Source organism: Miniopterus schreibersii, assembly GCF_964146895.1.
Source record: "Miniopterus schreibersii genome assembly, chromosome: 1".
NCBI lineage: Eukaryota > Metazoa > Chordata > Mammalia > Chiroptera > Miniopteridae > Miniopterus > Miniopterus schreibersii.
In genome coordinates, this window is record NC_138101.1 from 194864355 (window position 1) to 194880342 (window position 15988).

Genomic DNA, 15988 nt, shown 5'->3' on the forward strand with positions numbered 1-15988 from the left:
AGTAATCCATTTATTCATCCTTTAAAAAAAAAAGTAATTGATTTTTAGAGAGGAAGGGAGAGAGGGAGAGAGAGAGAGACCGATTGGCTGCCTCTTGCATGTGCCCTGACTAGGAATCAAACCCACTACCTTTTGGTGTACAGGACAGCACTCCAACCAACTGAGCCACATGAGCCAGGGCTTGTTCATTCTTTTAAGAGACATTTACTGAACCTCTACTCCGGGGCAGAAATTGTCATATGAAACATCACTTTTTCAGATGTTTCTCTTCTCTCTAGGTTCTTTAGCAGTGCATTTGCATTCTGTGGCTGCTATAGTAAATTACCATAAACTGAATGGCTTAAAACGAAGAAATTTCTTCTCTCACTGTTCTGGAGGCCAGAATTCTGAAATTACTATCATTGAGTCAAAATCAAGTTGTCAGCAGTGCTCTAGGGGAGAATCTGTTCTTTGCCTCTTCCAGCTTCTGCTGGTTGTCAGCATTCTCTGACTTGTGGCCGCGTCACTCCAAACTCTGCTCTGTGGTCACATTGCCTTCTGTACTGTCTGTCTTCCCCTGAGTCTCTCTTTTGACACCTGTTATTGAGTTTATAGCCTATCTGGATAATCCAGAATGATCTCTTCCTCTCAAGATCCTTTTTCAAATTAAGATAACATCACAGAATCTAGGCTTAGGACATAGACATGTTTTATGAGGTGGGAGGGGCACCATCCAACCCACTACAGGTAGTAATTTTATATGCAACTTTACTTTCCTTTTTTCGATCTTCTCCCCATCTTGGCATGTGTCCCTTATTTCAGTTCCTTTCTTTCTTGATTTTATATTTTAAAGTAGTCACTTAGAGAGTGGTGATAGTAGTGGAATTTTGTGCTGACCTGTAGTTCATAGCCTATTTTACTACAACAGGGAAAATGCCTTTCTTCATAGCTGGGCAGCTTTGTTTAGAACCAGAGTATGCTTCTAATTAACAGGACTTATAAAACTGAAGCAAGTAAATATAATACTTTAAAAACTTTTAAAAACCATATTAAGGTCTTAACATACGTATAATAACAAACAATTCCATTTGAAGAGCTAAGTGAAAATAATTTAAATTAAGATAAATAACTATGGCATAAGCAATTAGCATTTAAGTTGGTATCAGAATAGCAGTGCCACATTTACTGGCATTTTTTATACATATATTTTAGGTACTTGCACATCTTACGTCACTTAGTTTATGTTTTAAAAACAGAATTTTTTGCATGAAACTGGTTTCTCAGAAGAATCTGGACCCTTTTCTAAGGCATGTAAATCACTGGAGTATCACTGAGATTATTTTGGTAAAGCTTTAAGTGCCTGATGAATACTGTGTCAAAAAGGCACTGTAGAGATAGATATGCCCTACTGACCTTGAAGAATGTTGAGTGTTTCTTTAACAAGTTTCTGCCAACTTGCTGAGTCAGTCTAGGGCTACAGCAATTTCATTGTAACAGAAGGAAGTTGTATGATTCTGCTATAGCTGATTTTGTTACTGCCCTTGCTGTTATGATTATTAATATTTTACCATAATGAAAATTTTCCATTTATATTTTTTATAAAGTGCAGCAAATTGGTAGGTCACAGGAAAAAAATGAGGTAGAATTTTAAAGTATTTAATAATAGTCTTAAAGACTTTTAGACTCAAGATACGTATGTAGATAATCTTGTTTAATATCTTCCTGCACTTGTTATAAGATTTACTTAATGAAATTTCAGTTCTGGTTTTATTTTTGTATCTAAATGATGTGTTTAAAGTTTAAAACTTTGTTGAAGTCTGAGCGTTTGTCATTAAAAGCAGCCATTATGACTCTACTTTTTATAGTCATAAACCAGGAATTCAGCTTATAATTACAAATTTAAAATTTGTTTTTTCTCTGTAAGTGCTGGTCAAGATATCCAGGGAACAAGTGTGATTGCAAATCTTCCGTTTTTGATGCGACAGAATCCTGCTGAGACACTTCGGAGAGTCTTGCCAAAAGTTAGAGTAAGTTGGTGCGAAATAAGATTTGAATTTACCATTCTTTTACCCAGTAGCATGTCTTGGAGAAAAGTTCAGAACTTTTGATGGCTGATCTTTTGTACTTAATCATTGAGTGGAGGAAGTTGTATGATACACATTTGGAATTGTGATGAAAATATTTAGGGAAATTAGCTGATGGAAATGGAGAAATCCAGGTCTTAAGTTGTAAAGATTTCTTTAGTCATTTTCTGAGTAGAAATATTTTAATAAAGTTAGCTTTTCAGTACTCAGGAAAATCTTAATTAGTCTTACAAAATCATAGCTATCTTTTTTTATTTTTTATTTATTGTTGACAGTATTACAGATGTCTCCCATTTTCCTCCCCTTTGCTCCACCCTGGCCCTACCCTGCCCCGGGCTTTCCCCACGCTAGTGTCGGTGTCCGTGGGCTATGTGTATACGCATACATGTTCTTTGATTAATCTATATTATTTGGTACTCTGTTGAGTTAAATTTATATTAATAGTATTTGACAACATTGATAATATATAATTTCACTGATATTCCTAATAATGACCCTGTGGTGTGACTTTTAAAGAATCATCAAATAAAGATTGAATTGTGGCCATCACAATTTTAGTTTTATATTTATTTTATTGCTTCATAAATTCTTCAGAATTAGTGTTCCTGCTATAAACAAAAAATATTTGATCTACTAAAACATTCTTTCCTCTATTTAGTATTTGTTGATTATTAATATATAATGTTAAATATTTAATACATAATATTTATTATTTATTTGTACCTATGTGCAAAGTGCTGTTCTTAAGAACTTGAATGAACAAAACAGACAGCAATCTATGTGTCCTTAGGGAGCTTACCTACTAATGGGCTCAGGGAGGTTACATACTAATGGGGATTATTTTTGATAATGGTTTTGTATACTTTTCTTTGGCTTTCTGTTTGGTTATAACTTTTTCATAACTTTTAAATTAACTTATATGTGTTTAAAGTACTGGAATTATTAGTGTGTCCTTAGGTTTTATTTTTGGGCATATGTAGCATGGTTCCAGTTACTGTGATTTAGATTAGGGTTATACCGGTATTTTTACAAGATAACCTACCCTTCTATGTAGGCAGTATGAGTTTCTTCTTTTTTTTAAAATTTACTAGTTACAGCTGTGAATTGAGATGTTTATTTTAGCATCGCATGTGATTCAAAAGTGAATCAAGCTTTTTCATATCTGTTTTCCCAGAATCATGCTATAATTTAAATGGAATAAGACTATACAGCCTGGGTTTAATTTTACATTCAACTTCGGTGATATTAACTGACCTGAGCTTGCTAGCTTAACACCTGAAGTGCGAATTCAACAACATTAGAAGGGAACAGGTAGCTAGGTACTCTTGATGAAGAGTTATTCTGAAAAAAAAAGAGTTGTTCTAGCCCTGGCCAGGTGGCTCTGTTGGTCGGAACATTGTCTGGTACACCAAAAGGTTGAGGGTTCGATTCCCTGTCAGGGCACATATTTAGGTTGCAGGTTCAGTCACCACTGGTTGGGGCATGTATGGAAGGAAATGATTGATGTTTCTCTTTCTAAAAAAAAAAAAAAAAGTTATTCTATATAAATTAATTAGATTTAAAGCTAAAATACTGAGCATACTATACACGTACTGTGTTGAGCAGGCTAAATCTGCTCCACAGATAGTGTACTGAATGTCCAAAGTTTCATAAAGTAAAAATAAAAGATGAAGAATAGAGAGTAGTGACCTTGAGGTCTCTAAATTATTTTGAAAAAATCTTTTTTGCTAATGAGGTTACAATCAAGTTAATTAAATAATAACTCCCCCCAAATCGTATTTTCATGGAAAAGTGTAAAGAATATTATGTACTCATCTATAGATTATATTTATACAATGAATCAAATATATCTGCTGAAACTATATAACTGAGTTATAAAGATGATTTTATTAACTTTTTAAAGTAATAAAAATTAATCCATAATATAGAAAATCAACAGAGTGAATGGATACTATGAAGAAAGTGTATACTAATGAATATGTACTAGGAAAACCTTTATTTGATAAATGATGTCATTCATGTTTGAGTTAACCAGCACGGTCATCTGTTTAGTCCCAGATGAGATTTTATATCAGGGAGGCCTGAAAACTATGGAAAACAATTGAAGAGCAAGCACAGGGGAATATTTAATAGTGTGATTCATATTTTATGTAAAAGTGCTGAAGAATTAAGCTACTGGGTACGACTTTATGGGGGCAATAATAATGACTTTTATAGAGGATTTACTATATAATGTAGGCAGCTAAACATTTAAACAACCCCATGTCAAATTATGAAACCTATGTTTATGTGCAAATCATCTTTAAATCATCATGTTCAGATATTGTTAAGATGTATTTGTAATTATAGTTAGCGCCTTCTTCAATTCTGCCTCGCTTCTGCGAGCAGTTACTTACAAGTGATAAAGCAATGACAAAAATCACACATATCCACTTTATTCACTTTTGCCATGGTCATAATTTCTTAGCTAATTAAGGGTCAAAATATTTCCTTTCTGTCACTGACCATTACTCTAACGTCTTTTTAAGTCACACCCCACCTGGACCTCCCGGATTCCAACCAAACATGTCTCTTTCAATACCACCAAGCTCTTTCATCTCAGGGGCTGGCTGCTCTCTCTGCCTGGACCACTCATTCCTAACTCTTCAAATGTCTGTTTCCTCCTAGCCCTTCAATTTTTAGCTCCTCAGAAACTCTCAATGCACAGTCACTTTATCCTGATCTTTATACTCACCTATTTGTTCTATGTCTGTTTCCTCCTCTGAACTGTAACCTCCTTGAGGACAAATTCTCCCTTTTGTTCACCTCTATTTTCTCAGTGCTCAGAACAGTGCATGGGACATGGGAGGTACTCAGTAAATATTTATATATGAATGAAATGCCATTATGACTATAAATGCTCACTTGTATTACAAGACTGAATTTACATAAAATATTTTGAGCACTTACTAATATTAATCAGTCTATGAGTGATTTACTTTTAGAAAATTTAAAGACATGGATTATGCTTTTTAGTGTCAAATGTAAAAAACCTTTGCCTAACCCAAGATCACAAAGATTGTTCTCTTTTGTTTTCTTCTGTAAGTTTTTATCATTTTAGTTTTTAATTTTTAGGTTTATGATCTATTTTGAGTTTGTTTTTACGTATGGTACAAGGTATAGACTTTTGTCCCAATTGACCCAGCACCATTTGTTGAAAAGACTGCGCTTGCTACACTGACATGCCTTTGCACCTGTGTTAAAATCAATTGCCAGTGTACATGTGGAAGTCTTTTTTCTCTATATATGTCCCATTGATTTGTTTTTGTATCAATATCACATAGTCTTAATTGCTGTAGCTGTGTATAATATCTCAAAATCAGATAGTAAAAGTCCTCCAACTTTGTTTCTCTTTTTCAAAGTTATTTTGGCTCTTCTTGATGTCTTTGTATTTTCATATAAATTTTAGAATTAACTTGTAACTTCCTACCAAAAAAACTAAACTATTGGAATTTTTATTATTATTTTGCATTAAATATGTAGATTGATTTTGGAAGAACTGGTATCTTAACAATATTGAGTCTTGATCCATGAACATGATGTTTCTTTCCATTTACTTAGTTCTCATATTATTTCTCTCAGTGTTCTATAGTTTCAGTATACAGATCTTATAAGTCATTTATCAGATTAACCACTAATTTGTTATATATAAAAATGATTTGACAGAGTAGTTCATTGTCAAAATCATTGTCTTGAAATGTGTTTATTTGGTGTTGTCATGATTTTGCACGCCAGGATACTTCATTGCACATTTACGTAGTCATATGATAGTTTCTACTGGTATTGGTATTTCCCTAATGGGAAGAGATCTTTGGGGTATTTTTATGTGTACCTCCTCATGAACCTTGCAAGCCACTGAAACAGATTTACAGAAGGGTAAAACACATCCCTTATTCCTGTCCACTGTCTCCTCTTTATTTTATTTTCCCTCTCAGTTTGATTTTCAGTGCGCTGTTTTTAGTGGGGAACGTGGCAGTTAGTGGCAGGGAAGAGAATGAGGTATCGGAGTTAATTGTTACAGGTGTCTTAGAGTTGGCACGTTCCAATTATTCATATTTAACTCAGTTTTAAAGTCTTTCATAAATATTATCATTTTATAGTGAAAAGAGCTGTTCACTGTTATTGTTACTAAAAATTCCCACATTTACGATCCTCAAAACTCCAGATATTTTATATGTCCTAAATCTTCAATATTTTAATATTTAAATCCCTATTATTTAATTTCAAAATAATCAGTGATGTTATTTCTAAAAATATACAAAGATACTTTGTAATTTTAGGTCTCCTTTACCTTTAAACATTACCATTTATGGTAAATGTGTTTACCAGTTTCATTAAGTTAGTTTAGTTTCCAAATGTGTGAATCTAAAACATATGCTTTTTTAAAATAAGCCAATAATTTATTTATTGCTTCTCTATGTTGTGTATTATAAAGAGAAATCTCTTCTTGATGCATATAATGCAGGTATTTTGGAGACAGAGCAGTTTCCCTCCCTGCAAGGACTGTATTACATTGTTGTATAAAATGCTTTCTTCCACCATTCATGCTAACTAAAGAACGACTTTTAAACACAGAAGTGTCTAGTGTATTTTCCTTCCTTGAATCAAAATAGTTTTTGAAATTTGGAAATGTACCATTAACTCATTTATAAACAGTCTCATTTCATTTTTGAGGATTCAAGTTGGAATGCCAGCCATACAATAGTACATAGGAGGAAGGGTAACTGGCATTAAGGCATGCACTTAAGCAATAGAGGAATTTACTTTTCAGTGTCTTCCAAGGTCCATGAGGATGCACACTTATTTACCCAGAGAGTATGGATCTCACTATGTTTGTCCAGAAGGTGTGAGTGACTCTGTGGAGGAGAATACTTACCGGTAAGTATCAAACTCTTATTGTACTATGTTTCAGAAAAATATGTTTAGAAATCAATTGATTTTTAACAGTGATGAAATCTCTTAGTCTGTGCTGGTTTCTTAACAGTGGGCAGTCCCAGATGTTGAAGTCAGCACAAGAGAAAAACCCAAATCCTGATAAGACTTGAGGATTTTCGAAAATTAAATGCAAAATAGTTGGGGCAAATGTTGCTGCGGGAGTCAAGATTAAGTAATGCAGTAAGAAGATATGAAGTTGGAGAGCTTCTCATGTCCTCTTTTGCATAACGTTCATATACATACAAACCCAGGACTTTAATGACACTAAGAGGGAGCAAATTACATCTCTTGGAACTTAAAACAGCAGACTCATGTGAACCGGAATGTACTTGGTGGCCCTCACAATTTCTTTTAATAGTTCTTCGCAAGTACTTTCTATTGCTAAATAAAAACTGTGCCTTACGAAACCTGTAAGTGATGTATACTGGCCACGTCAAACCTTCCGAAAGCGTTTCCCAAATCCAGAACGTTAGTGTGGAACAATGTTTGTTTTGGAAACAGTAAACCAAGGAGACACAGGAGGGCCGATTTCAGAGATGAGTTGTGCCTCTGCTTCATTCCTCATCGTTTCTTCTCTTTTTCTATCAGCCAAGAACTCTTAAGATCCGTAACTGACTACTGGTTGGAAAGACTTGTAAAATAATGTTTGTGCAAATAATGTTTAAACAAAAGTTTAAAGCAAAACAAAACAAAAATCAGCCACCCTAATGTTTGATAGGTTTTCTGGGAATTAAGCATGCCGCATAAACATAAGCCACAGTAAGCCGCTGCCACATCTCCCATGCCACCTTGGGAACACTTAGGATCGATTTAAGCCATTCCTTAATAAGTGATGAATGGAAGTGCAAAACCTGTGAGGAAGAATCCAGTGCTTAGATTTGGCATCATGCAGACAGGTTGTCTTAGAGTTGCCAGTTACTAGCTCACTGGCCTTCAGCAAAATGCTTGAGGATTCTGAGTTTGTTTCTTCTGCTGTAGAATGACGTGCTGCTGAATGTCTTCTAGCACAGTGACTGGCAGTGGTCCCACCAAGCTGAATCAAGGAGTCTGGGTAGCTGCTCTAAATCATGGTTACAGAGATACTAGGGTAGGACAGGGCAGGATGTCTTCTTATTGACATGATAGAGGATTGAGAATGCATTTCTATGTGATCCATTTTTGTTTTGCTGCGTCTAATTCTGCCAATCCCTAATCTTTAGGACTTGCCTCAAAGTCTCTTGAAGCTACCTTTCAGGAGATGTGGAAAATGTGTATGGAGGGAGAGAGCATCAAGAGCAGGAAGTTTAGGTGAAAGGGTAAGAGAGAGTCCTCCAGCCATAATACCAAACGCCTGCTTTGTGCTAGGATCAGGGGACACAGTAGTGGACAAAACAGACAAAAATTCTCGCAATCATAAGCTTATACTCTAGCTCTGGGAGATAGACCACACACAAATGAATGGGTTGGATGATGGAGGTACTAAGCCTGTAAAGGGGGTAGTGAGAACTGGGGCAACAGTGGCTTTCAGGCTAAAATAGGGCTCTTTGCATTGAAAAGGTGATATTTAAACAGAGGCTTGAAAGAGATCATTGAGCTAACCACGAGGAGATCTGGGAAAAGGGAGGAACTGGGAACAGATCTTATAAGTCATTGCAAGGACTTTGACTTTTCCTTTGAGGGGGATATGAAGCCATTGGAGAGTTTCAAACAGAGAAGTGACATGATCTGACTTCCAAGAATCTCTCTGGCTGCCGTACAGGCAGGGCAGTGATGTAATCAGGGACTAGTCAGCAGATTGTTGAAATACTTCAAGCTGGAGATGATGGTGGCCTGGATCAGGGTGGTAGCGGTGGAGGTGATGAATGGTCAGATTCTGGATCAGGATTGACTGGTCATGTGATTGTGGTGTGTGAGGGACTAAGGTGTTAAGGATGACCTCAAAGTTTTTGGGCTGATAACTGGAAGGTCAGAGTTGTCATTTACTGTTTACCAAGGTGAAAGTTGGAGGAGGAGAAGGTGCTGGAAAGAGATCACTTCAGGTGTGGACAAGATGAGGTTCCTACTAGAGAGCCTAGTTGTAGAGAGGGGATAGTTGGATGTACAGTGGTCATTATTTAATGCTCAATTTACACAAGTTGGTAAGTCATAAGAGTTCTGTTTAAATGGTTTAAATCTCTAAGAAGATGGTGTTATAATTCACATTTTATAAATTAGGAAATGGTGCAGAAAGATGAAGTTTCTTAGGATCACAGATGTGAAACTTTGTTGTGGCTGCAGGCTCCACATTGTTCTACTAATTTTCCTATGTTTGTTATAAAACAGGCATTAAAATTTATAATTGGCCATATTGGTTAAACAGCTACTTCTCTTAGCTACCTTTACATCACACACACATTCTCTCTTCTAGAGAAGTATAGGTAATATCTTTAATGAGGTTTATGTGAAAGTTTGTTTTGACTTTTCATGTGTTGAAAACGAATAATCTCACTTAGGCTTTAACTGTGAATATACCTTAAAAATTTTTTCTTAATGGTGAATGGAGATGGCAATGAATATAATTAATTTTTGAAAAACATTCTTATATTTTAAAATTTCTTCTTTTAATAAGTTTACTTCATGGTAATTTATGTTCCTGTCAGTTGTTTAAAGGGGAAAATACATTTGCAAGTCTTAAGTGTATTTCTTTTTTTAGCAAAATACGGTGTTTATTTTTTGAAGCAGAAATACAAGTAATGAAAACACATGTGATTGTCTGAGCTCTGACATTATTGTTCCAGGTGTGATGGCAAACTGAACAATACAGATAGCAACAAGAAGCTGAAATCTATCAAAAATGCCTATTGTATTAAGGTTTATGTGCTTTTAGAATTTTCATTCATAAAGCAATGGAATGTTATTTTATCAGTTCCTAAGGCATTTAAACTTTATTTGGTCTAACGACTTAAGTGATCAGGAGCGGATTAATATAGTTTCCTTAAATAAAGCAATCATACATATTCTTAAAAGTCATATACAGTTATTTGTGGTATATGATTGTTTGGTTTCTATGACCTTGGATTTTTAAAAATTGTAATTTGTGATCTCTCACCTATGTAACAGCAGACTCTTTCTGATTCTACAGGAAGTCCTGCATGTTGCAGGCGTGGAAATGCAGTTAACAGCTGCAGTGTCGTTTCTGACCATTCTACAGGAAGAATCAGTGTCAATTCATACATATGCCCACTCCTTCCTGCAAATCATTCTACTACATCTGGAGCACAAGGATGCAGGTCAGGGGCCTGGCATGCTTCTTTATACACTTATGTATTGTTTCTTGTATGTGGTCGTGATGTTCTTTGAATCTTGTTAGTCTGATGAGGACAACTGAGTGAGGCCATGCTGTCCAAGAGTTGATCATTAGTATGATTAAAAATGGCCCTGGCTGTTTCCTTAAAAAACCCACAAAGTTCATTATCCTTGAATGCTGAAGACCCTTTTAGTTCATCTTATGATTTACACTTTCTTCTTAGATTAAAAATTTTTTACAACATTTGTGGTTATAATATTATTATACAGCAAAACTGCACAATTTGGGTTAAAGATACCCCCCTAATATTATTTTTAAATACAAAAATGTTTCCTAGATGTTGTCTAGGATAAAAAATAGAGAAACTTCTTACACTAGTAATAAAAATAATTATTCCATTGTATCATTAAGTACTATTGTAACTATTAATGACTGAGTTGAAACTAAATTGGTGAGACATTTCATTTGGCATGTTTTATCTGTGTCAATCAGGTGTCAGCAATGCATGGCTGGAAACTCTTCTGTCTGTAATAGAAGTATTGCCCAAAGAAATCCTAAGGCATGAGGTAATAAATTTGTTTTGGGTAAATACTAGTAAGTCACTCTAAAGTTTTTCTTTTTATAAAAATAGTATTTAAAAAAAGAATAAAGTTATTTCCCACTCTGAGAGCAAAACATTTTTATTATAGAAAATTTGAGTATAAAGAAATTAGTAGAAGGAAAACCATGATTCTGTACTTAGCCACTTTTAACATTTTGATATATTTTCATTGTACATTTTCCCCTCCATTGTGTATGGTTGCTGTTGGCCATATTAGTGATCATTTAGCATTATTTTGATTTTCACTTAGCATTATTTTCCTATGTTATTTTAGAACTCACTTGGCAGTAGCTACAAAATATATTTTACTTACTTGTTAGATATCTAAGCCTGTTTTCAGTATTTTATTATCAAAATAAGGCAGTAATGAACATCTCTATAGAGCTTTTCCTCTTTTTCAGATGATTTCCTTAACTATAGCTTTCAAAAAAGTGAAATTACTGGGTCAGGGGGGGCATTAACATTCTTTAGGGTCCTAACTAGCAATATGTGAAAATGCCTGTTTCCCTGGACTTTTATCAGCAGTAGTTTTCAAATTTAATTTAATGGGCCAAAAAGTGGAATTAAATTTTAATCAGAATTTAAAAAATTATTAGACTATTGTATGTATTTCTCATGTACTATGTTTATATCACTTTTATTATTCCTTTGGAATTATCTAATAATATCATTGATCACTATTTGTATGTGCTATTTATCAAGGTTGCCAGTCCTTTGTTATGTTTGTTGCCAATATTGTTACCAATTTGTTATTTGCTTTTTAATTTTCAACATTGTTCAATGCATCCTTCTCTAAGAGTTTCAGTAAATTAAGATGAGAGAGTAGGAAAATTAGAAAGGAATTTTTTTCTGTAATGAAAAGGTTTTTCACCCTGTGAACGTTATCCGTCTATATATTTCTTTTCAAATATGTCATGGTTGAAACAAACAGTTATCTATCCATAAAGTGTCCTCTATGGATTTTATGAAGTATCTTTGGCCTTTGCCTTCATACAGTTTATGGTGTTATCTCAAGCGCAAAATACTTGCTTGAAAATGGGAAGATTTACCCAGATAAAAGGATGCTTGTATACGTGATGCCAAACATCTAGATGATTACACCTATTTAAATGTTGAGTATAACGTTGACATGTATTATTTATATTTTTTGATGTGGTAGGATGCAGTTTTTACTCTAGAATATCTTCTGCTATTTATGCTTTAATTCAGTCTTTTTGTGTATAATTGTTTTTAATTACATAATTTGTCATCATCTTACCTTAAATAAAACAAGGTGGTCCAGGCTATGAACAACCATGCACTTCAAATTGTAATTCAAATTCTTTAAAAACGTTTAGAACATTAAACTATCTTTCGAAGAAAATAGCTGACATTAGTGTCAAGAATATATAAAACTTTGTGAATTTGTTCTCTAAATCTTTCTTTCAGATTTTGAATCCACTTGTTTCCAAGGCACAACTTTCCCAAACAGTCCAATCTCGTTTAGTTAGTTGTAAAATTTTAGGAAAATTGACCAACAAGTTTGATGCCCATACGTGAGTATTTACTGTCTTAACTTTTTTCTATTTTATTAAATTAAATTGATTTAAAATGAATAGTAACTGTGTGATTAACAATTATATTAGGTTTGTGTTACTCCACACTGCATACAAATTTAGCTGTTTTAACTTTATAGAATTCTCAGAAGTCTACTTATTCAGATGCATTTCTTCTTGATCTCATCTCTTTTCAAAATCAATAAGGTTAACTTTTCTTCTATTTCCTGTCTTAATCTACTCTGCCGAATACCTAGTGTAGTTCCGAGAGTAAAATGGCATTATCGTAAACTTCAAAAATTGATAAACATGACATAAAGATAGACGTTCTGCTTTCTTCATTTTTGTTACAAATTTATTATTTTGAACAATGCATCTTATTTTGAGGTTTTGTAGAGAATGTTTATAATTTGTATGCTACTCTCTGCCCAAAGGATAAATCCCAAATGGAAAGGCGGAATGGTGTATAATTAAGACACAAGATAAAATATAAAATTGAAGAATATTTTGCCTGATGATGGTTGCTAGAATCAGATATTCCACTTGCCTACAGCTTTTTATCTTAGCTAAATGTTTAACTGCCAATCCAAAATTAACCATTATTTTATTTTATTTTTAAATTTTCTTTACTGTTGAAAGTATTACAGATGTCCTTCTTTACCACCCATTGACCCTCTCCCCCCTGTTCCTCCTCTCCCCCCACCCCAGGCTTTCACCACACTATTGTCTGTGTCCTTGGGTTAGGCATATATGCATATAAATTCTTTGGTTAATCTCTTCCCATCCTGAAAACACCAACCCCCCCCCCCCCCCCCCGGTCCCTCTGAGATTCCTTAGTCTGTTCCATGCTTCCATGTCTCTGGATCTATTTTGTTCGTCAGTTTATTTTGTTCATTGGATTCCACATATAAATGAGATCATGTGATACTTGTAAAATTAACCATTATTTTAAATAAAAACAGTCATATACATAATTTACAAGTAGTTGATAACATCCAAATGTAATCACTTATGTAAAACTAGATTGGAAACTATAAAATATATTAAAGTATATTTGTTATTATTAAGCTAAAATTTTGATAACTGTTTGAAAATATTAATTATTCTAAAACACTCACCCATTTGCATGTTCCTTTCCTCTTCTCTAAGCATTAAAAGAGAAATACTTCCCTTGGTAAAATCACTCTGTCAAGATGTAGAATATGAAGTTCGATCTTGTATGTGTCGGCAGTTAGAAAATATAGCTCAGGGCATTGGGTAAGTATGCTTTCAATTTCTTATGTCATATTCTTATTTCTGGATAGTCAAGCATTCATATCCTATTTCTGTTTTCCATGGAAGCATGCTAATGAAAGGCGAAACTTTATATTATCTTTAAGAATGCTTGTAACAAGGAGTACCTCCTCATGTGTCTGTTTAAAATAAATAAAAGTGAAAATGCTTAGCAATATGGCAGGCATTCAATTAATGTTAATTTCTTTCCTTCTCACTTTAAGTTACTTAGTTATCATTCCAAATGCCTAAATCTAGGAAGGGAAAATGTTCCAATATAAACTAAGCAAAAAACAAAAGCATGGACAGAGGACAAGAACCAACCATCAGCCCCATCATATCTGAATTCTACAACCTGCCCCAGCAAAGGCAAACATGGATCTGCTTTGCTGAAGTTGCTTAAACTGGAAAACTATATTATAATTTGTAGTTTTAATGTAAACTAGTATTAAGATCTCTGTAGGTAATATTGTGTTGGGGGAACTCAAATTGAATTTAAATAATTTTGCAGTTACTATTAATGTTTCTTATGTTTATATCAAGCTTTCCCAGCCAGACTGCAACTTTCTGGAAAGCAGGAGCCATATCTTTATGATTTTTCCTATTTTCTATAGCATCTAACCTAGTGACTTGTTTTTAGTAAGTTCTTGCTACAAATTTATTGATTGGATTTATTTTCTTCCATTGCTTATTGTGCAGGACAGACCTTACAAAAAGCGTGGTGCTCCCTGAATTGATAGAACTCTCTAGGGATGAAGGCTGCAGTGTGCGGCTTGCAGCATTTGAAACTTTGGTTAATCTGCTCGACATATTTGATACAGGTAAATCTCCATGTGGACACATCTTTGCTTCTGAAAGCAGTTTTTTCCCCTATGTTTTGTATCACTAATAAGAAGTAAAGGTAGATGCAGGACAGAATTTCTTATGTTAAGTTTCATATGAATGTTAAACTTCCCTTTCTCTCTCTCTTTTTTGGTCCTTCCTCTCTGCTGCCACTTTTACCCTCATGGCACCCGCTGTTACTACATGTTCCACACCTCTCTTTCTCTCATCAAAATTTGTATAGGACTTATGTATAGGACTAGCAATTTGGCTTGGTCATTAGCCTTTGCTCAGCTAATTGACCCTTTAATCAAGAAAGAGCTTGATTAAAGCAATATTTAAATTAGTTTCCTCCCCTTAATATTTTAGAGCTAGAAATCTCATGACCCACAGGAGGAGAGATCTGGGTGGAGTATTTAGATGGGAATGGGTAAAGAAGTATTTCTTAGTGTTGTGCAAATTAAATCACAAAGACAATTAGCTTCTCTCCTGAGTGTATGACTAGATTCTTGACTAATGCTGGACTTTAGTTTATCAGTGAACATTAACTATTTTGATAGGATGAAATTTGGAGGGGTAAAATGTCAAATATTCAGCTGCAAAACTCTATTGTGTAATTGTAGTATTACATATACTTGGATTAACAAAATTCACCTGAACTTGGAGAGCTTCTTAAAGATTATTACAATGTATGAATGTTATGGAATAATCATTTAGGCTGTATGATGAACCAGAGACGTAAAAACTGCAAAGCACTTTGCTGAATGACTGAATAAATGAAGCTCCTTGTCCTAATAATTGGGCACCCCGAGGTATCTAAGCTAGAAACTTGGTATGGTCTTTGCTCTCTTCCCCTTCTCTGCCCCACCCTTCGGTATGGGCAGTTTGGGCCTACCCTGTGTTCATGCCTTTATTTCCTCCCTTTCTTCCTCACCCCTCCACATCTGATGCTCCAGCCCTGCTTGCCATCGTCTTGGCATACCGGACTCTTTCACACCTTGAGGCTTTCCACATGCTCTTTCTCCCTTATTTTTTCTCCCTCCCCTCTATTTTTCTCCTAGCCCACTTCTCCTTCTTCCTTGCCCAGTTCTAATATATTTTCCCCTCTGACATCTTTCCAAATCCCTTATACCAGGGGTTGGCAAATGATGGCCTATAGGCCAGGTCCCGTTGCCACCTGGTTTTGTAAACGAGGTTTATTGGAGCATAGCCATGCCCTGTTGTTTAGGTTTTCTCTGTAGCTGTTTTTGTGCTACAGTGGTAGAGTTGAGTAGTTTCGACAGATAACTGCAAAGCTTAGAAAGTTTACAAAAAAGTTTACAGACCCCTGTGCTATACCAACTATGCAAACGTGATCCCATTGTCTTATGAGATTTTTTGTTTTGGGCTTCTTTGCTGCTCTGAGTTTCTCAAGTTCAGAGGTTATTTATGTTTCATCTTTGTACTTAATATAATG

The 15988-nt window shown here is 34.7% G+C and overlaps 1 protein-coding gene across 2 annotated transcripts in view; it reads left to right on the forward strand.

Moving 5' to 3' along the window:
* Window positions 1-15988, forward strand: part of PPP4R4 (protein phosphatase 4 regulatory subunit 4) — a 74428-nt gene that overhangs the window by 26779 nt on the left and 31661 nt on the right. Inside the window, exons 3-8 of one of the 2 annotated variants that reach the window (XM_081132997.1) lie at window positions 1904-2006; window positions 10138-10285; window positions 10795-10868; window positions 12332-12438; window positions 13588-13695; window positions 14410-14531. In XM_081132997.1, coding sequence (XP_080989123.1) covers window positions 1904-2006; window positions 10138-10285; window positions 10795-10868; window positions 12332-12438; window positions 13588-13695; window positions 14410-14531 — 662 coding nt within the window. Of the gene's footprint in view, window positions 1-1903; window positions 2007-6873; window positions 6981-7086; window positions 9996-10137; window positions 10286-10794; window positions 10869-12331; window positions 12439-13587; window positions 13696-14409; window positions 14532-15988 lie in introns of those variants that run through there. The other variant, XM_081132998.1, reaches the window with a different exon arrangement.